The sequence below is a fragment of the Terrapene carolina genome, unplaced genomic scaffold, assembly GCF_002925995.2.
Source record: "Terrapene carolina triunguis isolate 2854851 unplaced genomic scaffold, T_m_triunguis-2.0 Scaffold35022, whole genome shotgun sequence".
In the NCBI taxonomy this organism is placed as follows: Eukaryota; Metazoa; Chordata; order Testudines; family Emydidae; genus Terrapene; species Terrapene triunguis.
Genome location: NW_020699373.1, coordinates 9,714,686 through 9,737,296, shown reverse-complemented (window position 1 = coordinate 9,737,296; position 22,611 = coordinate 9,714,686). Strand labels below are relative to the sequence as shown.

Here is a 22,611-nt window from a genome sequence, read left to right as displayed (position 1 = left end):
GCTCAGGGCAGGGGGCTGGAAGGGATATGCCCTGTTCCACCCCCTTCCCCAAGGCCCGTCCCTACCTCTCTCTGCCTCCTCTACGGAGCTGTGTGGACGCTGCCGCTCTTCCCCCTCCCCCTCGCTAGGGCCATCAGCTGATTGGCCAGGGAAGGAGAGGAGGAGGGGCCGGAAAGCATCACGCTGGGGGAAGAAGCGGGGGAGGGAGGAAGCTTGGCTGCTGCAGAACCAAGCTTCTGCCTCCTGCCCCCGCAGGGGAGAACGGTGGGCAGGGGGAGCTGAATGGGGCTGGGGGCCGGGACCGCCTCAGGGGAGCTGAATGCCACTCAAAATCGGCTCGCGTGCGTGCCGTAGGTTGCCGACCCCTGATTTACACTGTCACAAACAAGTTAATGAGAGATCTCCTGTATGTAGTTCTATAGAAATCTACCAATACAGAGGATTATATAACTCAGGGGATTCATAATGGTATAAAGACCTTTGCAGTTCTGTGTTGCTAGTTGAGATTTACTCCCAGTGGGCTGTGATAAAAAAAAATGTTGATCTGACAGCTGTTTGGTGGCTTATGTGAAACGAGATGGTGGCCCATTTTCTTCTCCTACAGCGCTACTTAAAGTTAAAACTTGTAGGGAGATTGTGGACTCTCTGCTGTGGGCAAAAAGGAAGGGCCTCTGAGAAGCTGCAGAACTAAAGAGTGAGCTTACTGGGTGAGAACATGGGACTGGAAAACCAAGTGTTCACAGGTTTGTTGGATGAGGTGGATATCTGGCAGCTCCAGAATATTGATGCTGAGCCTTTTCTGTTCCTCAAAATCAAAATGGGCTCCCCACGCCTCTGAAATTCACATCAGTGGTGATGTGGATTGGACTGGAAGGAGGGAGGGAAAGAGAAAAGACCTGGAAGGATGGGATATGGGATGACCCACAGTCCAGACAGGAAGTCCAAATGGACAGAGGAAGGAAGAAGAGTTCTTCCTGGGAAGTCAGGGAATGGCATCTGATTGGAACAAAGGTGAAGGTGTAAGTGTAAACTGGTCCATACAACAGAGTCCTCATAGGCTGCACATTGATTTAGGAGACAAAGGCTTGGCTGGATAAGAGGAGAGTTAGTCATGGCAGCTGACATGGGCAAGAATGGGGCCAGATTGGGGCTTCTACAAGGAAGCTCTGACTTGTAAGGCCTTTGCCTTCTTGCTTTACTGGTAAAGGGACCCAAAAACTGGCTGTCTTTGCTATGTCTCTAAGGTAGAATAGGAGAAGAGAAGACTATGACAAAAGGAATGATCAGTAAGTAATTTTCCTTTATCGTCCCCACTCAATTTTAAAAATGATTGAAAGCTTTAAAATATGGTCTGCATTAAAAATGTTTTTTACATTGGATTACTGCATTTCTCTTCAAATTGTTTTATTATCTAGTGTCCAGCAAGGATACAGAGGAGAGCCTAACAATTCCCATCAGTAAGGATGTTTATGAAATCCTTACGAGAAGAGAGAGCTGTCTACGTGACCTCATTGAAAAGAAGTTTGGTTGCATGGCTCTCCTTAAGAGTATAAGATGTCCCCTTGAAGTATACAGGAAAAGCCTGAAGGAAGGAATTGAGATATCTGTTTGGGTGGATGATATGACAAGACATAATGCTGATGCTTTGGTGAATGCAGCCAATGAACATCTGGACCATATTGGAGGCCTTGCTCTTGCCCTGGTGAAAGCTGGTGGGCCAGAAATTAAGCAAGAGAGTAAACGTTATATTGATCGCCATGGAACACTCACCACTGGCCAAATAGTAGTGACAGGTGGAGGCAGGCTTTCTTGTAAGAAAGTTATCCACACAGTAGGTCCAAGATGGTCTGCAAATGAAAGTGAGAGATGTTGTCACATGCTTGAGACAGCCATTATAAATGTCCTGAAATATGTTAATGCTGCGGAGAATAATATAAAGTCTGTTGCAATCCCTGCAGTGAGCTCAGGAATTTTTGGCTTCCCACTAGATTTATGTGCTCATGTGATCGTACGGACTATAAAGAATTTTGTTGAGCTAGCTCCATTATTTGGCTGGTTCAAAGAAATCCACTTGGTGAACATTGCTGAGCCCACAGTTGCAGCAATGAAAAAGGCCTGTGAAGAGTTGCTGGGCAGGAGTGACATCAACTCACTTCAGGAGACTCCACCAGCTTCAGCAAACCGGCTTCCAGATTCCATCACAATCAATGGTCTTTGCCTACACATCATAAGAGGACACATTGAAGATCAGCAAGTAAGTCTTCACGATGGAGCACGAAGGCCCTGATCTTGTGAAGTGCTGAGCATGGACTTGCATCCCAGCACCTTGCAGGATTGGACACTAAGAGATTAGAAGGCATGTTGTATTGATCCAGTAAATGTGCATCTTGTCCTCTTGCCTTTAGTTACCAAACATTAGAATCAGTGGACCAATACATTATATACACAGGTATCTTCTTATAATATGACTATTGAGTTATGAAAAGTGTGAGTGAGCCCTGTTATGAGAGAATAGGAGAAAACAACAGATAGAGTTAGGACAGTCAATAGAATAAAGTTATCATAGAATCATAGAAGATTAGGGTTGGAAGAGACCTCAGGAGGTCATCTAATCCAACCCCATGCTCAAAGGAGGATCAACACAACTAAATCACCCCAGCCAGGGCTTTGTCAAGCCGGGCCTTAAAAACCTCTAAGGATGGAGATTCCACCACCTCCCTAGGTAACCCATTCCAGTGCTTCACCACCCTCCCAGTGAAATAGTGTTTCCTAATATCCAACCTAGACCTCCCCCATTGCAACTTGAGACCATTGCTCCTTGTTCTGTCATCTGCCACCACTGAGAACAGCTGAGCTCCATCCTCTTTGGAACCCTCCTTCAGGAAAGCTGCTATCAAATCCTCCCTCACTCTTCTCTTCTGAAGACTAAACAAGCCCAGTTCCCTCAGACTCTCCTCGTAAATCATGTCCCCCAGCCCCCTAATCATTTTCGTTGCCCTATGCTGGATTCTCTCCAATTTGTCCACATCGTTTCTGTAGTGGGGGGGTCTAAAACTGGATGCAGTACTCCAGATGTGGCCTCACCAGTGCCGAATAGAAGGGAATAATCACTTCCCTCAATCTGCTGGCAATGCTCCTACTAATGCAGCCCAATATGCCGTTAGCCTTCTTCGCAACAAGGGCACACTGCTGACTCATCTGCAGCTTCTCATCCACTGTAATCCCCAGGTCCTTTTCTGCAGAACTGCCGCTTAGCCAGTCGGTCCCCAGCCTGTAGCAGTGCATGGGATTCTTCCATCCTAAGTGCAGAACTCTGCACTTGTCCTTGTTGAACCTCATCAGATTTCTTTTGGCCCAATCCTCTAACTTGTCTAGGTCACTTTGGACCCTATCCTTACCCTACAGCATATCTACCTCTCCCCCCAGCTTAGTGTCATCCGCGAACTTGCTGAGGATGCAATCTATCCCATCATACAGATCATTAAAAAAGATGTTGAACAAAACCGGCCCCAGGACGGACCCATTGGGCACTCCGCTTGATACCGGCTGCCAACTAGACATTAAGCCATTGAACACTACCCGTTGAGCCCAGCTTTCTATCCACCTTATAGTCCATTCATCCAAGCCATACTTTTTTTAACTTGCTGGCAAGAATACTGTGGGAGACCGTATCAAAAGCTTTCTAAAATCAAGATATATCACGTCCACTGCTTTCCCCATATCCACAGAGCCAGTTATCTCATCATAGAAGGCAATCAGGTTGGTCAGGCATGACTTGCCCTTGGTGAATCCATGTTGACTGTTCCTGATCACCTTCCTATCCTCCAAGTGCTTCAAAATGATTTCCTTGAGGACCTGCTCCATGATTTTTCCAGGGACTGAGGTGACGCCGACTGTTCTGTAGTTCCCCGGATACTCCTTCTTCCCTTTTTTAAAGATGGGCACTATACACCTCTACCCCGATATAATGCTGTCCTCGGGAGCCAAAAAATCTTACCACATTATAGGTGAAACAGCGTTATATCGAACTTGCTTTGATCCGATGGCGTGCGCAGCCCCCTCCCCGCCCGGAGCACTGCTTTACCGTGTTCTATCCAAATTCGTGTTATATCGGGTCGCGTTATATTGGGATGGGGTAGAGGTGTATTTGCCTTTTTCCAATCGTCCGGGACCTCCCCCAATAGCCACAAGTTTTCAAAGATAATGGCCAATAGCTCTGCAATCACATCAGCCAATTCCCTCAGCACCCTCGGATGCATTAGATCTGGACCCAGGGACTTGTGCATGTTCAGTTTTTCTAAATAGTCCTTAACCTGTTCTTTCACCGCTGAGGGCTGCTCACCTCCTCCCCATACTGTGTTGCCCAGGACAGCAGTGTGGAGCTAAGCTTGTCTGTGAAGACCGAGGCAAAAAAAGCATTGAGTACTTCAGCTTTTTCCACATCATCTGTCACTAGGTTGCCTCCCCCATTCATTAAGGGTCACACACTTTCCCTGACCTTTTTCTTGTTGCCAACATACCTGTAGAAACCCTTCTTGTTACCCACTTTGCTAGCTGCAACTCCAGTTGTGTTTTGGCCTTCCTGATTACACCCAGGCATGCTCAAGCAATATTTTTATACTCCTCCCTAGTCATCTGACCAAGTTTCCACTTCTTGTAAGCTTCCTTTTTGTGTTTAAGCTCACCGAAGATTTCATTGTTAAGCCAAGCTGGTTACCTGCCATATTTGTTATTCTTTCTGCACATCAGGATGGTTTGTTCCTGTGCCCTCAATAAGGCTTCTTTAAAATACAGCCAGCTTTCCTGGACTCCTTTCCCCCTCATATTAGCTACTCTCCTTTCTTCCTTTTGTGAGGATCCTGAACTCAACCATCTCATGGTCACTGCTGCCCAGGTTGCCACCCACTTCTACTTCCCCTACCAATTCTTCCCTGTTTGTAAGCAGCAGGTCAAGAGGAGAATGGCCCCTGGTTGATTCCTCCAGTAGTTGTACCAGGAAGTTGTCCCCAACACTCTCCAAAAACTTCCTGAATTGTCTGTGCACCGCAGTATTGCTCTCCCAGCAGAGGTCAGGGTGATTGAAGTCCCCCATTAGAACCAGGGCATTAACATTTACTTTTTTAATGTAATATTTTAAGTTAACTTTTTTTTTCATGTATCCCCTAGAAGTTTACTCTCCTAGCTCCTATCACATCAGGCAGGAGTGTTGTAAGCAAGACACGAGAAGTAATTCTTCTGTTCTACTCTGCACTGATTAGGCCTCAACTGGAACATTGTGTCCTGTTCTGTACACCACATTTCAGGAAAGATGTGGACAAATTGGAGAAAGTCCAGAGAAGAGCAGCAAAAATGATTAAAGGTCTAGAAAACATGACCTATGAGGGAAGATTGCAAAAATTGGGTTTGTTTAGTCTGGAAAAGAGAAGACTGAGAGGGGACATGATAACAGTTTTCAAGTACATGAAAGGTTGTTACAAGGAGGAGGGAGAAGAATTGTTCTTCTTAACCTCTGAGGATAGGACAAGAAGCAATGGGCTTAAATTGCAGCAAAGGGGGTTTAGGTTGGGCATTAGGAAAAACTTCCTAACTGTCAGGGTGGTTAAGCACTGGAATACATTGCCTAGGGAAGTTGTGGAATCTCCATCATTGGAGATTTTTAAGAGCAAGTTAGACAAACACCAGCATGTGATTTTAAATTCATAGATTCATAGATTCTAGGACTGGAAGGGACCTCGAGAGGTCATCGAGTCCAGTCCCCTGCCCACATGGCAGGACCAAATACTGTCTAGACCATCCCTGATAGACATTTATCTAACCTACTCTTAAATATCTCCAGAGATGGAGATTCCACAACCTCCCTAGGCAATTTATTCCAGTGTTTAACCACCCTGACAGTTAGGAACTTTTTCCTAATGTCCAACCTAGACCTCCCTTGCTGCAGTTTAAGCCCATTGCTTCTTGTTCTATCCTCAGAGGCTAAGGTGAACAAGTTTTCTCCCTCCTCCTTATGACACCCTTTTAGATACCTGAAAACTGCTATCATGTCCCCTCTCAGTCTTCTCTTTTCCAAACTAAACAAACCCAATTCTTTCAGCCTTGCTTCATAGGTCATGTTCTCAAGACCTTTAATCATTCTTGTTGCTCTTCTCTGGACCCTTTCCAATTTGTCCACATCTTTCTTGAAATGCGGTGCCCAGAACTGGACACAATACTCCAGCTGAGGCCTAACCAGAGCAGAGTAGAGCGGAAGAATGACTTCTCGTGTCTTGCTCACAACACACCTGTTAATACATCCCAGAATCACGTTTGCTTTTTTTGCAACAGCATCACACTGTTGACTCATATTTAGCTTGTGGTCCACTATAACCCCTAGATCCCTTTCTGCCGTACTCCTTCCTAGACAGTCTCTTCCCATTCTGTATGTGTGAAACTGATTTTTTCTTCCTAAGTGGAGCACTTTGCATTTGTCTTTGTTAAACTTCATCCTGTTTAACTCAGACCATTTCTCCAATTTGTCCAGATCATTTTGAATTATGACCCTGTCCTCCAAAGCAGTTGCAATCCCTCCCAGTTTGGTATCATCCGCAAACTTAATAATCGTACTTTCTATACCAATATCTAAGTCGTTAATGAAGATATTGAACAGAGCCGGTCCCAAAACAGACCCCTGCGGAACCCCACTCGTTATGCCTTTCCAGCAGGATTGGGAACCATTAATAACAACTCTCTGAGTACGGTTATCCAGCCAGTTATGCACCCACCTTATAGTAGCCCCATCTAAATTGTATTTGCCTAGTTTGTCGATAAGAATATCGTGCGAGACCGTATCAAATGCCTTACTAAAGTCTAGGTATACCACATCCACAGCTTCTCCCTTATCCACAAGACTCGTTATCCTATCGAAGAAAGCTATCAGATTGGTTTGACATGATTTGTTCTTTACAAATCCATGCTGGCTGTTCCCTATCACCTTACCACCTTCCAAGTGTTTGCAGATGATTTCCTTAATTACTTGCTCCATTATCTTCCCTGGCACAGAAGTTAAACTAACTGGTCTGTAGTTTCCTGGGTTGTTTTTATTTCCCTTTTTATAGATGGGCACTATATTTGCCCTTTTCCAGTCTTCTGGAATCTCTCCCGTCTCCCATGATTTTCCAAAGATAATAGCTAGAGGCTCAGATACCTCCTCTATTAGCTCCTTGAGTATTCTAGGATGCATTTCATCAGGCCCTGGTGACTTGCAGGCATCTAACTTTTCTAAGTGATTTTTAACTTGTTCTTTTTTTATTTTATCTGCTAAACCTACCCCCTTCCCATTAGCATTCACTAGGATAGGCATTCCTTCAGACTTCTCGGTGAAGACCGAAACAAAGAAGTCATTAAGCATCTCTGCCATTTCCAAGTTTCCTGTTACTGTTTCTCCCTCTTCACTAAGCAGTGGGCCTACCCTGTCTTTGGTCTTCCTCTTGCTTCTAATGTATTGATAAAAAGTCTTCTTGTTCCCCTTTATTCCCTTAGCTAGTTTGAGCTCATTTTGTGCCTTTGCCTTTCTAATCTTGCCCCTGCATTCCTGTGTTGTTTGCCTATATTCATCCTTTGTAATCTGTCCTAGTTTCCATTTTTTATATGACTCCTTTTTATTTTTTAGATCATGCAAGATCTCGTGGTTAAGCCAAGGTGGTCTTTTGCCACATTTTCTATCTTTCCTAACCAGCGGAATAGCTTGCTTTTGGGCCCTTAATAGTGTCCCTTTGAAAAACTGCCAGCTCTCCTCAGTTGTTTTTCCCCTCAGTCTTGATTCCCATGGGACCTTACCTATCAGCTCTCTGAGCTTACCAAAATCCGCCTTCCTGAAATCCATTGTCTCTATTTTGCTGTTCTCCCTTCTACCCTTCCTTAGAATTGCAAACTCTATGATTTCATGATCACTTTCACCCAAGCTGCCTTCTACTTTCAAATTCTCAACGAGTTCCTCCCTATTTGTTAAAATCAAGTCTAGAACAGCTTCATCCCTAGTAGCTTTTTCAACCTTCTGAAATAAAAAGTTGTCTGCAATGCAGTCCAAGAATTTGTTGGATAGTCTGTGCCCCGCTGTGTTATTTTCCCAACATATATCCGGATAGTTGAAGTCCCCCATCACCACCAAATCTTGGGCTTTGGATGATTTTGTTAGTTGTTTAAAAAAAGCCTCATCCACCTCTTCCACCTGGTTAGGTGGCCTGTAGTAGACTCCTAGCATGACATCACCCTTGTTTTTTACCCCTTTTAGCCTAACCCAGAGACTCTCAACACTTCCGTCTCCTATGTCCATCTCTACCTCAGTCCAAGTGTGTACATTTTTAATATATAAGGCAACACCTCCTCCCTTTTTCCCCTGTCTATCCTTCCTGAGCAAGCTGTATCCATCCACACCAACATTCCAATCATGTGTATTATCCCACCAAGTTTCAGTGATGCCAACAATGTCATAGTTGTATTTATTTATTAGCACTTCCAGTTCTTCCTGCTTATTACCCATACTTCTCGCATTTGTATATAGGCATCTAAGATACTGGTTTGATCTTTCCTCCCGGTTTTGTCCTGACCCTCCTTTCTCTCTGCCAATATAGCCCACACTCCCTCTCGTCTCCGACCCATCTCCCAGGTCTCCATGTTCCCCACTTACCTGCGGGCTTTGCTCACCTGTCCCCGTCGAACCTAGTTTAAAGCCCTTCTCACTAGGTTAGCCAGTCTGTGTCCAAATAGGATCTTTCCCCTCCTCGAAAGGTGAACACCATCTCTGCCTAGCAGTCCTTCCTCAAATAGCATCCCGTGGTCTAGGAAGCCAAAGCCCTCCTGGCGACACCATCTTCGCAGCCAGGCATTCACCTCCATGATGCATCTGTCTCTGCCCGGGCCCCTACCTTTGACAGGAAGAATCGAAGAGAATACCACCTGCGCTCCAAACTCCTTCACCCGTACTCCCAGAGCCCTGTAGTCACTCTTGATCCGCTCAGTGTCACACCGCGCAGTATCATTTGTGCCCACATGGATGAGTAGCATGGGGTAGTAGTCAGAGGACTGGATAATCCTCGACAATGCCTCCATAACGTCTCGGATACGGGCTCCCGGCAGGCAGCATACCTCCCGAGATGAAATGTCAGGGCGACAGATGGGCGCCTCCGTCCCCCTCAGCAGAGAGTCTCCGACCACCACTACCCTACGTTTCCTATTCGCAGTGGTGGCAGCAGACCTCCCAGCCTTAGGGGTACGAGGCTTCTCCTCCTTTACTGTAGGGGGTGATGCCTTCTTTCCTGTATCAAGAAGAGCATAACAGTTACCTATTACCACAGCGGGAGGGTTCGGAGCAGGGGTGGAGCACTGCCTGCTGCCAGAAGTAACCAGCTGCCAGTGTCCACCCTGAGCCATCTCCTCCTCCACCAGTGGTGTATCAGCAGTCCTGTGTCCTGGGACAGCTACCTCAGCTGTCTCCACATGGACACTGTCCAGGAATTGCTCGTGGATTCGGATGCTTCTCAACCTAGCCACCTCCTCCTGTAGCTCTCCCACCTGCTGCCTGAGAGATTCCACCAGCAGGCACCTTTCACATTGGATGGTCCCCTCAGCCTGGATATCAGTAAGTGGAAATTGCAAGTTACAGTCTCTGCAAAACCACACCAGGATCTGGGTAGAAGCATCCATGCTCAGGCGCTCTGTCTGGCTACAGGCGCAGGTGGAGGAGACAGAAGCAGTGCTGGCACAGGTGTTGCGGGTCTTCCTAACCATCGTAAGCCTCCCTCTGTCAAACTCCCGTCTGCAGCCCCCTGTCCGCTGAAAGGGTTGTTTAAGCAAGAAGTTTAAAGTTTTAAGGGGAATAAAGGGAAAACAGATAGAACCGGCAAGGGACCCTCGCCCCTTCCCACTCCCCTTCCCAACTCCCTTGCGAAACTCCCTGTTAGCAGCCCCTGTTCGCAAACGCTCCCTGGTCGCTTGTGCGCTGCTTTATAAAGCCCTGGCCTGTATGAATGCCCCGCCCACTGAGTAAGGCTCAGCCAATTACCAGAGGCTTCCTGGTTTCAAACCTTCCTTTGAAGCTCACAGCTTCCAACTGTCAGCCACAGCACACGGTCCTTCAAACAAACAAACAAACAAACAGACTGCCAAACACAAGCTCAGCACACAGCAAGTAACCCCCAAACACAAACAAACACACACTGCAGACAGTCACTTACCCCAAAAGGGTGCTGTATTGCTCCTCCTTCACCTGGAGAACTCCCTTGCGAAACTCCCTGTTAGCAGCCCCTGTTCGCAAACGCGAAATAGACTTATTTCACTTATTATAACTGGAAAATCTGGTAAAACATGGCAATCCTAGTTATGGGCAAACCAGAAAGGGTGAATAGACTGGAAGCTGCATCACAGCTTTAATGATAGTCTGTTTCTAACAAATCCTGTATTTTACAGAATGTTCCATACTTTGTGTGTTAAAGAAACATCTTGACTCCTTACGAAGTTTGTTTTTATAGATGTGGAAATAAAGGGCAGCAATTATGACCTTTGGTCGATGGGGGAGAAATTCTGTCAACTGACTATAAAAAGTTATATTCCTTCCGAGGAACTGAATGGGTATAGCTCAGAGCCTTGTATTTTTAATTACTCTTAAACAATCAAGCTAAGGTTCGACTCATTATTTCTGTGGTCAAAATACCATAAGCAAAAGTTTTGCATTTCACAAATTCAGTTCCAAATTACAGCAGCCCTAGGGAGTACGTGATGGGCAGAAGGAGAAAGCTCATGGATTTCCATCCTCCCATAGTGCTCCTGCACAGAAGGCAGCCATCATTTTGCAATTCCTCCTGAGTACACAAGATGGTGAGGACTATTAGTGTGACTGGCAGTGCTTACTACTCTAAGGCTACATCTACACTACGCACCATTGTCAGTGGCATGTAGGCTACGTGTAGCCGTGCGCCACACCGAAAAGCCTGTTGTATCCACCGCCTGCTGCGGTGTGTAGCTACTCCTGTCAACGGAAGGCTTTGGCAGGCAGAGACAGAGGAGAAAAGCTTCAGCAGCTAAAAATACCAGTGTAGATGGAGAGGCACAGCTTGGGTGAGTAGAAAGCGTGTAAGGGATGTACTTGTGTACATATCCACACCCTTCAACTATGTTTTGTACTCTACATGCCTCACCAGCTACACTGCTAGTTATGGGCAGGGGGGGAGGGGAGGAGGGTAATGCTGGTATGTGTTCTACCCGCTGCCGAATGAAGCATGCAGTGAAGATGTACCTTAAAAAGGGGAAGTGTCTGGGTGGGGTGGTGTTTTTAATAAGGAAAAACTTCACCAGCTGCACAGGTACATTTGAAGTGGGGATCTGACTGCAGTGCAGGTAAAATATGCATTTAGCTGAAATAAAATATACTGAGAGCTTGTGTTCTTTTCTTCCAGACTGCAGTCATTGTTAATTCTGTGGTCATGAATGATGATCTCTCAAGAGGAAACCTTTCAAGAGCAATTCTGGAAAAAGCAGGCCTATCTCTTCAGAAGGAATTTCTGTTTGAGTTACAAAAACTTCCTCCATATTGTGAGAAATTCATATTGACAAAAGGATACAATCTTGCCTGCAAGTCTGTGCTCCACGTAGTATGGTCCTCACAAAGCAGCAGTGATTCACGCAAGGTGACGTTCAGCTACAGTGGATTTTCACTTCTCTTTTTCAGGTCAAAAAGTAAAGTGAGGTCTAAAAACTCTCCTTTTTTTTTTCTGCAGGGACTAAAAACTGTAATGTCAAGATGTTTGCTTAAGGTTCAGGAGTATCAGCTTCCCTCAATTTCCTTCCCTGCAATTGGGACTGGAGTGTTAAATTTGCCAAATGATGAAGTGGCAGATATTATGATTGATGAAGTTTTAAGCTTTGCAAAGGAACATCCTTGGAAGAAGACAGATGTGTATTTTGTGATCCATCCAAATGACAGTTATGTCTATAAGGTAAAACATCTAGCATTAACTATAAGTAGAAGAACCCACAATATCCATGAAGAAAGTTTCTGTGTATTGCTACAAGCTAAAGTACTTCATATACCAAACTAGACATAACATTTGTAAAGATGGATAGCAAGCCTCTGGTGTATGTCCAGGGCCGGCTTCAGGCACCAGCTTGGCAAGCAGGTGCTTGGGGCGGCCACTCCGGAGAGGGGCGGCACGTCCAGCTATTCAGCGGCAATTTGGCGGACGGTCCCTCACTCCCGCTCGGAGCGAAGGACCTTCCACCAAATTGTCGCCGCAGATCGCGATGGCGGCTTTTGTTGTTGTTGTTTGCGTGCGGGGTGTTTTTTTTTTGGCTGGTTGGGGCGGCCAAAACCCTGGAGCCGGCCCTGTGTATGTTTTGGGGCTGGTAGGGAGTATACAGTGAAGGGGCTGCTCCCCACTTAGTGCGGACTTTCTACTGAAGTTATGCCACAGGAAATACATTTAGCAAATTCTGTCACGTCATCTCCCGTACCAATGTGTTGTCACAAAGGGCTTGGCCTTCCATGGTAGAAAAGGCTGTAGACAGGAGGTCAAATTCTCTGTTGGTGATTTCAATGGAACTGTATCAGTTTATGCCAGCAGAGAATTTGGACCAGGTGATTTATATATGGCTGTTTTAGGTATCCATATATTATAAAAATATAAGATTTGATCCTGTTCTCATTGAACCCAAAACTCCCACTGACTTCAGCAGGTGGGGAGTGAGCCTGTATACTGTAGCAAAAGTAACATACAGAGCAATAGAGTGTGGACTGGCAAAAAGGCAACATTATTCTCTTGCTTCTGCTCTGAAAGGCTATCATGGACAATTGAATCGTACTCAGGACCAAATTCAGATGTGAAGTGTAATGTGGTATCAGTAACTGGGTGTAAGGGAGTCTGAGTGTAACTTACATGCTGAAGAACAGAAAAAAGGTGTAGCCACTCCTGACTTCTTCCTCCTTCCTGTTAGTTGCTTTTCCTGATACACCATCTCTTCCATGCCATTGATATGTAGGTTACATCAATTTTGACTCCTAGGTTCAAATAAACCAACTTAAACCCCTTATTGACATGTAACTTACAGCACTTTGCATGTAAACTCTGAAGTTGCCCCTCAGTTTTAGAAGTATTTACAATAAGAATTTCCAAGTTTAATTAATTTACTTTTGTTCATCTATGCTGTAGACCTGCTGTGCAGTTTCTTCACCTTTTTAGTTAGTATAGTTCAGTGTAAAATCTTTTTATTTTCTAATGTAGTATTAATTTACAATGTACTTTGCTTGGTATTGTCTGAAGATGATTTTTATCATTTTTCCATATGCCAGAACTCTGACAAATTATATTTGGTTGTCATTTGTCTCTGTGTTTCTTTGGACCACATACTCACACTGCCAGTTGTTTCACTAATGTGCCAAAGCCTGTCCTCTCCCCGCTACAGGCCTTCAAGGCTAAAAAACAACATGAATGCTGTATTTTCACTGCTCAGGGATGCCAATCTGCAGGAAGCCCAAACCTACTGCACAGCACAGAGCAGTGCACCTCAGTGGCTTTCCACATGAGGCTATGGAGAGGAGCTTTGTGACTGTGAGTTAAGTAGGGGGATAGTCAGTGCATCTATGCACAGCATGGATCCACCAGCATAAAACCACAAGCAAAAGAGAGCAGTGGGCAGCTTCTACTCCTGCCAATAAGCTGAAATAGCTGCCATAGCCTGGCTGCCTGAGTTCCCCACATACAACCTGCAAATGGAATTGGAGAGGATGTCATCCATGTCCCTGTACAAAACCCTGGAACCAGGCTTGGCACAGGAAACCAGCATCGGGCCCTGTGTGAAAGAAGACTGACTAAAATTGCTTACCTAACAGAAATCTGGAGAGACCGACTCTGTTCATTTGTTAGTGGTTTGATACATAGCTGGCTGTGAACTGATTCTAAATCTTTCTTTTTCAAGGCTTTCCAAACCAAGTTTGAGTCAGCAAAAAACAAACTGATAGAAGACATGGAATGCAACAAAACTGATGATTTGGGTAAGTAAGAAGCACAAAGGGTGAATAAGGTTCTGAAAATTATATTCTCCTAATAAATATCTATTATCTGGGGGTGAAATCATAACACAGGAGCTCTGCATTTAATTTTTTATTTAATTTCATTGCGTGTCAAACTGGGTGATAAGAGGGAGAAAAATACAAGACTGGTTTGGGTATAATGGGGAAAATGTGTTACCTCTTCTAAAGTTGTGTTTTGCAAAACTTGTTTTAGTGTTCTGATAGACCGCTTTTGACTTTTATCAGATTCTCATTCATGTAAACAAAAATGTAACTGTTGAGCTAACTATTCAATTCTTCAGACACTTTGCAGTCTTTTGCCCCTTGAAAGACCCATGTCATTCACCCTGATGTTATCAGGAGTTATGTGTGAGTGCTGAGAATAGAACTGATCTTAAGGTTTGGTAGCTCAAAAGGAGGATTTCTTAACTGTGAATACAGACTGGAAGAAGCTAAACTATCAGTTATCAATTATTCTCTCTAATCAATCATCTTCATCCCAGTTCCTTCTATTTAAGGAGCTAATGGGCATGATAAATTGTTGACATAGAAGGTTCTAACTGTCGTGCTTTGGCACCTTTTTTCCAGCGTATGCAAACAGTATTTGTCATACCAGGCTCAGGTCCTTGCTCCCCTTACCAATCTTTGGGTAGTTGATGCTTCAGAGGAAGATGACCCTTCTGGGCTCCAATAATTGTGCAGTGCCTTTTCTGGGGCAAGAGGAGTTCCTTTCTGACCCTGAAGCACAAGGTTTAATCACCCTTGTGTATACTGGCTACAAGTCTAGTTAGTGGCCATGAAATTATCTAACCAGTTCTCTCCTCAGCCTAGTTAATTGTCACTGATCCAGTGAACAAAAATAAACTTTAAACATTTCAAATCAAGAGAAAGACCAACAGAACCCTTTGTTAGGTATGGTGGGGTATTCATGGTATTCATCCCCTGCGACACCCCACCTCTGAGGGAGGGAGGGAAGGTGTCCCCTGCTGCACATATCTCTGGGTTATGCTGTTGGAAGCAGACATAATCCAGGGCTGAATTGTTCCCTGTGTTGTGGTTTCTAATGAATCTGAAAGGGGTCCCTGTGAAAATCGTCATCATTAGTTGATTTGAGAGAAAATCTGGCTAGGTTATAATACACAGCTTTATCAGAGGCCCGCTGCTGAGAGGACATGAACACAGCTGTCCCTATTCAGCCTGGTGGTGATGAAAGTTGTTGTTTTTCTCAGTTTTCCTAGAACCAGGCCCAGAAGTTTAGTGCACCTGACTTTTAAAAAAAAATTAAACTTTGGGGGACCCTGGCTGAGTGCATTTTAGCTACTACAGTGTTCCAGAGCTTGTTGTATACGTTTAATTAACACAGTAAAAACCTGCACCTGCAGAAGGCAGTGCCCTGTCTTTAGTTACACTTTAATTTAGCAGTACAGTTTTGTTCAACCTTTGGTTAGGGCCATCGCTACCAACTGCAATCAGTGGGAGTTGATGGCACAAAGTACTTCATGTGATTGGGCCCCTGGCGCCAAAGGGTAAAATTTCAGTTCAAGGAAGGTGAGGCTGGTGTCATGGGTGACATTCCTTCCCTCCTTGTAGGCAGGGGACTTGTATTTGCCTTGTGTCTCCTATGTTCAAATTATTGTGGGCAGCACTCCAGCCCATTACCATTTCCATCAGTGGACTCTCTATATCAAGCTGAGATTGGTGTCATTTAAAACATATTCTAGCTAGCTAATCCGAAGCCAGTGTGAGTGAAACACATTGATTTTAGCACTGATTTACATCCTATTTAAAAAAAAAAAAACAGGGAGAACACAGATGTAGTTAAAATGCAAACGGTACTTCATTTATCCAGAGCCAAACACCAACAGGGATTTAATAAAAGGGCTTATTTGTAAGTAGGACAGTGTCCTCTCCTTCATTTCCCCCTAGAACTACAATGTATTCTCTTAACAGAAAAACGGTCCTCACTAGAGACTTAAAAGCAACATGAATATTTTCAGTCTGTGTAAATATTTAATTTCATTATCTCCAGTATCTCCTGAAATAGCAACTTCTGCTTAAACCACCCATTAGCGGAATGTGGGGAAACATGAAAATGAACAAGTTTTTTAATGGTTCAGAGAACAACTACCATTTAATTTGACTTCAAAATAGAATGATGTTTATACATCTGGACTAAAACTTAATTTATTAATTATTACTAGGGGCAAATCCTGGTCCCACTTAAATCAATGAGAATTAGGCCCTTACGGGGAAATTTTCAAATGCAAAATTGAAAGTTAATGAGACTTACATGCCCAACTGCCATTTGTATCTTTAAAAATCTACCCCTTAGTGCCTGTCGTAATATCCCCATTCTGAACGTACCAGAAGGACAGTAAGATTCCTTGTGCTGCAGAGTCTCAAGGCTGCATATAGAGATTTGTAACCGCACTTGTGAACTTTTCAGTCTACCGATTGCACTTGTATAAACTGTACTTCTTACAGGGTCACGCTCCGACAGACAAGCTGAAATACAGAATAAAAAAACTGGACCAGCCATTGAACTTATTGGCAACTGCTATGAAAAACTGGAAGCAGCAAAAATATGGATTGAAGACATAATGCAAGTCCAGGAAAGTCACCTTATCGTTATAGAAAACAATCACATTTTTAACCTTAGCAAAAGAGAGCGTGCAGAACTTTCTCATCTGCAGCGTTTCGGTGTATCCATATTGGAAGAAGTGGTTGGTGGAAAAGCAAGATTAGAGATTCAAGGTCCTCCTGGTGCCATAATTGATGCGGTGTTTGTGATCGAAAACTTACTGTGTTATGTGCAAGAGAATAATAGAACCAAACAAGAGGAACTGCCGCAGTCAGAGGGTCAGTGAAGTTGAGGGAATAAGAACAAATATGAAGCAGAGAATATAGTGCCCATCTATAAAAAGGGAAATAAGGACAACCCAGGGAATTACAGACCTGTCAGCTTAACTTCTGTACCCAGAAAGATAATGGAGCAAATAATTAATCAATCAGTTTACAAACATCTAGAAGATAATAAGGTGATAAGTAACAGTCAGTATGGATTTGTCAATAACAAATCATGTCAAATCAACCTGATAGCTTTCTTTGACAGGGTAACAAGCCCTGTGGATAGGGGGGAAGCAGTAGACGAGGTATATCTTGACTTTAGTAAAACTTTTGATACTGTCTTGCATGACCTTCTCATAAACAAACTAGGAAAATGCAACCTAGATGGAGCTACTATAAGGTGGGTGCATAACTAGTTGGAAAGCCATTCCCAGAGAATATTTATCAGTGGTTCACAGTCATGCTGGAAGGGCATAACAAATGGGGTCCCGCAGGGATCAGTTTTGGGTCCAGTTCTGTTCAATATCTTCATCAATGGTTTAGATAATGGCATAGAGAGTACACTTATAAAGTTTGCGGACGATACCAAGCTGGGAGAGATTGCAGGTGCTTTGGAGGATAGGATTAAAATTTAAAATGATCTGGACAAACTGGAGAAATGGTCTGAAGTAAACAGGATGAAATTCAATAAGGACAAATGCAAAGTACTCCACTTAGGAAGGAACAATCAGTTGCACACATACAAAATGGGAAATGACTGCCTAGGAAGGAGTACTGCGGAAAGGGATTTGGGGATCATAGTGGACCATAAGTCTAACACTGTTGCAAAAAAAGCGAACATCATTCTGGGATGCATTAGCAGGAGTGTTGTAAGCAAGACACGAGAAGTAATTTTTCGCTCTACTCCGCACTGATTAGGCCTCAACTGGAGTATTGTGTCCAGTTCTGGGCACCACATTTCAGAAAAGATGTGGACAAATTGGAGAAAGTCCAGAGAAGAGCAACAAAAATGATTAAAGATCTAGAAAACATGACCTATGAGGGAAGATTGAAGTTTAGTCAATCTTTGTTTAATCTGTTTGTTTAGTCTGGAAAGGAGAAGACTGAGAGGGGACATAACAATTTTCAAGTACATAAAAGGTTGTTACAAGGAGGAGAGAGAAAAATTGTCCTTCTTAACCTCTGAGGATAGTACAAGAAGCAATGGGCTTAAATTGCAGCAAGGGCGGTTTAGGTTGGACATTAGGAAAAACTTCCTAACTGTCAGGGTGGTTAAGCACTGGAATAAATTGCCTAGGGACGTTGTGGAATCTCCATCACTGGAGATTTTTAAGAGCAGGTTGGACAAACACCTGTCAGGGATGGTCTAGATAATACCTAGTCCTGCCAGGAGTGCTGGGGACTGGACTAGATAACCTCTTGAGGTCCCTTCCAGTCTTATGATTCTATGTATGTGTGTGATCCATATTTAAATGAGCTCGTATTTCAGTTTGTATGTATGAAGAATATACAGTAGGGTCAGATTACTCCCTGTGCTTAGATACTATGGTAATGGGCGCTATGCAGCGCTTTGAAAGACTGTGTATTAGTCTGTTGACTTCAGTTGATTCACTGTGCAAGATTCCAGGGGGTTGCAGTTTATCCTACTGGGCTAGCCATGTTGTTGGAGGCAGACGTGCTGCCAGCCCTCACTCTGGGGGTTCCACTAGGAAAGGCAGCCTGAAGGCCCAGACAGCTGAGGCTCCCTGGAAGATGTGTGGAATCAGTGCATATCCGTTTATAGCTGGTCCTGCATACTTTGTATGTAGCTTGTTGCAACTCCCCTCCTGGCATACCCACTGCTATCAGGGTTCCACAGACAGACTTGCTCTGATGGGAGTGAATCAAGCCCTGTGACTTCAATATAAAAATTACTGAAGTCAATTAATTGATTTCAGTGGAGTTACAAGAATTAATTTGAAACAAGTACCAAAGACCACCTCAATGGGCAACTTCCTGTCTTTGAAATATCCCTGTTTTCCAGCTCAGTTTTATTTGGCTTGTCATTTGGATGGTCATTTAAAATGGGTTCCATGGTATAAAAGATAGATACACAATGAAGATGATACATCCTGTGTCTCTTCTGTTTCTGACTCTTTTCATTAGTTCCTTTGGTAGAACTTGATTTAACAGGCATAATATATTCAGCAAATGTAAATGTAAGCTGTAAAGTCCTTAGCAAATTTGAATCAGTTAAAGAATTTCTAGATCTGGACAGATAGTTCTTTATTTAAATGTACAAGAGTGTAGAAAGGTGCTGTAGTGCAGTGGTTCTCAACCAGGGGTCCATGGTCCCCTTGGGGGCTGCGAGCAGGTTTCAGGGGGTCCGCCAAGCAGGGCCAGCGTTAGACTCGCTGGGGCCCAGGGCAGAAAGCCGAAGCCCCATGACCCAGAGCTGAAGCTAAAGCTTGAGCAATGTAGCTTTGCAGTGCGCCTGTGGCAGGGATCCCAGGCAATTGCCCTGCTTGCTACCCCCATCACTGGCCTTGGCTTTTATATGCAAAAAAACAGTTATTGTGACACAAGTGGGCCATGGAGTTTTTATAGCATGTTGGGGGGGCCTCAGAAGGAAAAAGGTTGAGAACCCTTGCTGTAGTGTCCATATCCAAAGTTCATTGAACTCAACAGAAGCCTTTCCAATGACTTCAGTGAGCTCTGTATCAGGCCCCAAGTGTCCTTGATGGTTTTTTAAAACAGAAATCTTAAAAGTAAATCTAATTTAACAGTAAACTCACTACTTACTGGCAATAGCCAGTTAATCCTTACAGCACAAAAGAAAAAAGGAGTATCCCAACCTCCCAAAGTCATCACTGCCCTCCTTAAAAGACCCTGTAAAGGAGGAGCCTGGACCGAGATGACCCAAACAGCTTGCTTTGGAGAAGATGTAACACTCCTGTCTCTTAACTAAGCAACTAAAATAAAATATTAACTTCCTCCTCCACTGACTTTGCTGCATTTAGGGTGAGTTTAACAAACTGAAAATCTTACATTATTATTATATATCCTGTTACTTGTGTCCAGGCCGACTGGAAACTAATTATCCTCCAGAAAAACTGCGAGACAAGACAAGGGATACCAAAACGCATTATCAGATCTCAGAAGCAGACTTAAACTGTCAGGAATTCAAGGACCGAGAAAAGCAGTTTGAAAAAGCTGGGCTTTGTATTCTCAAGGTAAAGAGAGTGTCCTTGGTAAAAAGAATCTGAAGAAATCTTAAGGTATTAGACATTTACAGGAACCTGGATGGAATTAAGAAGGATGCATTTTCAAAAAAGAACAAGATCAAAATCAATCAGCTCCCTTATAATACTTGAATTAACTTAAGTGAAATTGCAAATGAAACCTAGCTTTATTGCTCAATTAAGATGACTGTTCAGAAAATGATACAGCTGATCATTCTGAAAGATGCAGTTAAATCCTCATTTACCATTTTAGAAGGTACTATATGTTTGTTTTATATTTTGAAGCCTCAAGTGCTCAGTTATAGTGAATTCTCAGGGATCAAGGGGCTGATTCTGCTCCTGATATAGTCAGTAGTAGGGTCTCGGCTCTACTTTAATACATGAAGGGAACACAAAGAGGTACAGTATATACATAGAGAAATATAAGCCTCTCTAGTAGATACAGTCTCTGTGGGAAGGAGGGAGTATTGTCTAATGCAGCATTTCTCAAACTGGAGGTCCTGACCCAAAAGGGTGTTGCAAGCCTATTGTGGGGGGGCGGGTCACAGTATTGCCACCCTTACTTCTGTGCTGCCTTCAGAGCTGAGCAAGTGGAGAGTGGCAGCTCCTGTCTAGGTGCCCAGCTCTGAAGGCAGCGCCGCTGCCAGCAGCAGTGCAGAAGTAAGTGTGGCATGGTATTGGGGTGGAGGGTGTTAGGTCAACACTTTATTGGAGGGGGTCACCACAGCCTGAAATATTTTCAAAGGGGGTCCCAGCAAAAAATGTTTGAGAATCCCTGCATCAAGGTATTAAGAAGAATTGACTTGAAGTACAAAGACCACCTCACAGGCTGCATTATAACTCCGATTCCAAACATGCACAGTATCTTGTCTCTAAAAAAGATTTCTTTGCAACCTTTAATGACTTTCCATTCCAGCAAAGCTCTAAGAATTTTCAAGGAGAATTTGGAGGCTTGGCATATAGCTGTCCAGAAGCTCAGGTTGAGGAGACACTTTGGAGTGAATATCCATCCAGCCATGCATTGGATTCATTTGCACCTGACCTCAGACTCTGTGATTCAGTTGCAAATCCAGATGAATACAGTAGTTTGAATTTTCACCAAATAGCTGGAGAGTTTTCAGGAAAGAGAAGGCCCAGTGCATCATTATCAAACTTAACAGAAAAAGATGTTTTAACAGGTATGGTAAAATCACACACATTAATCTCCAATTAAACTAAAAATCAGAATATCTGGAAGACTAGGTCACAGATTTTCTTTAAAATAGTTTTCAAATCAACAGATTTTAATTAGTTAAGTTTTAGAAAATTCTAAAATATTATTTGTATTTTTAATGCAAGCAGGAGTTCCTAGCATTTTAAATATGTGCATTTTGGACTCTAATGGGGAATAGGGTTTTTTTTTTTTTAAATCATGTTTTTTCTTTTGACAAAATATTGAAAGAGCACTAGCACTCAGATTTCACAAAATTTTCATGGGCTGCTTAAGGCAAGCTGGCAGTGAACAGAGGAAACATTATTTGAAGTGTGGTACACTGCTTTTATTTCTCAACCGTTGGGAATTAAGGTGATTATAAGGAAATTGTAAACAAACCTGCTGCTACCCCTCTCTCTCCCTGGGATAAGTCTGAGGTACAGCTTGGTGGTTAGCAGTACTTCAGTAACTGTAAAGGAAATTGTCTAGTCAGAGAAAGTTTTAACTCTAGTAAACCAGTTCTGTAGGAACCAGTGACCTGCTGCCAGGTATCCCACTGTCCTGAAAAGCACTGATCTCCAGTTGAACAGGTTTCTGTAATATCAAGAACTGTCATATCAAATCCATACATAAAATGATGAAGCTTACTAAAGCAAGAGGAAGAGATGAGCAGTGGTTTTGTCTTGGCTCTTGCAAAAAAAGTTATTTTTAATTCACTATTCAGGAGCAGAAATAAAACAAAGACTAGCTCATGCACAAGGCATTTGTGCATGCATGTTCACAAAGCATGGCCCCATTAAAGAAAAATGTCATGCAACTTCCATGTTGCAGAAGCTTCTACAAAGTCAAAATAGGCCTTAAAAAATCAGTGTGGGAAGATAAAGTTTAATTAAATCTAAAAACACTTAGGGTGAATGCACCAAGTTATTTTTCTTCTGTAGCAGATGAAGTTCCTAGCTAAGTTTTATGTTTTTCTATATTATGTATTGCTAGGGACAAACAGAATCCTGTATGAAGGATTTATGCAAGATTAAGGAACAAATTTTCAAATATTTTGCTTTTTAAATTATTTGTAATTTTTAAGTGTAGACATTTTTTACTTACTTGAGAACATTTACAGTGTGATCCTGATGAAAAATTTCTAATTACACATTTATTGGAGAGTCTCATGTATTAAGCATCTAATATAAAGAAACATTAAAAGCATGCCAAAGTTTTGCAGTCCTTAAGTATATCACAGATTGCTTTTGTAAATTAATTCTCAGTTTAAAGTCACAAGATGTTTGTGCAGATATTTCTATTCATGGAATTTA

At 43.2% G+C, this 22,611-nt stretch overlaps 1 protein-coding gene across 1 annotated transcript in view; it reads left to right on the top strand.

Moving 5' to 3' along the window:
• LOC113405301 (protein shortage in chiasmata 1 ortholog-like) overlaps positions 1-22,611 on the top strand; it is a 69,815-nt gene that overhangs the window by 46,875 nt on the left and 329 nt on the right. Inside the window, exons 21-27 of the mRNA XM_026646362.1 lie at positions 1,412-2,254; positions 11,430-11,660; positions 11,751-11,969; positions 13,945-14,020; positions 16,523-16,897; positions 19,946-20,097; positions 21,023-21,284. Of these exons, the coding sequence (XP_026502147.1) occupies positions 1,412-2,254; positions 11,430-11,660; positions 11,751-11,969; positions 13,945-14,020; positions 16,523-16,897; positions 19,946-20,097; positions 21,023-21,284 (2,158 nt within the window). The remainder of the gene's footprint in view (positions 1-1,411; positions 2,255-11,429; positions 11,661-11,750; positions 11,970-13,944; positions 14,021-16,522; positions 16,898-19,945; positions 20,098-21,022; positions 21,285-22,611) is intronic.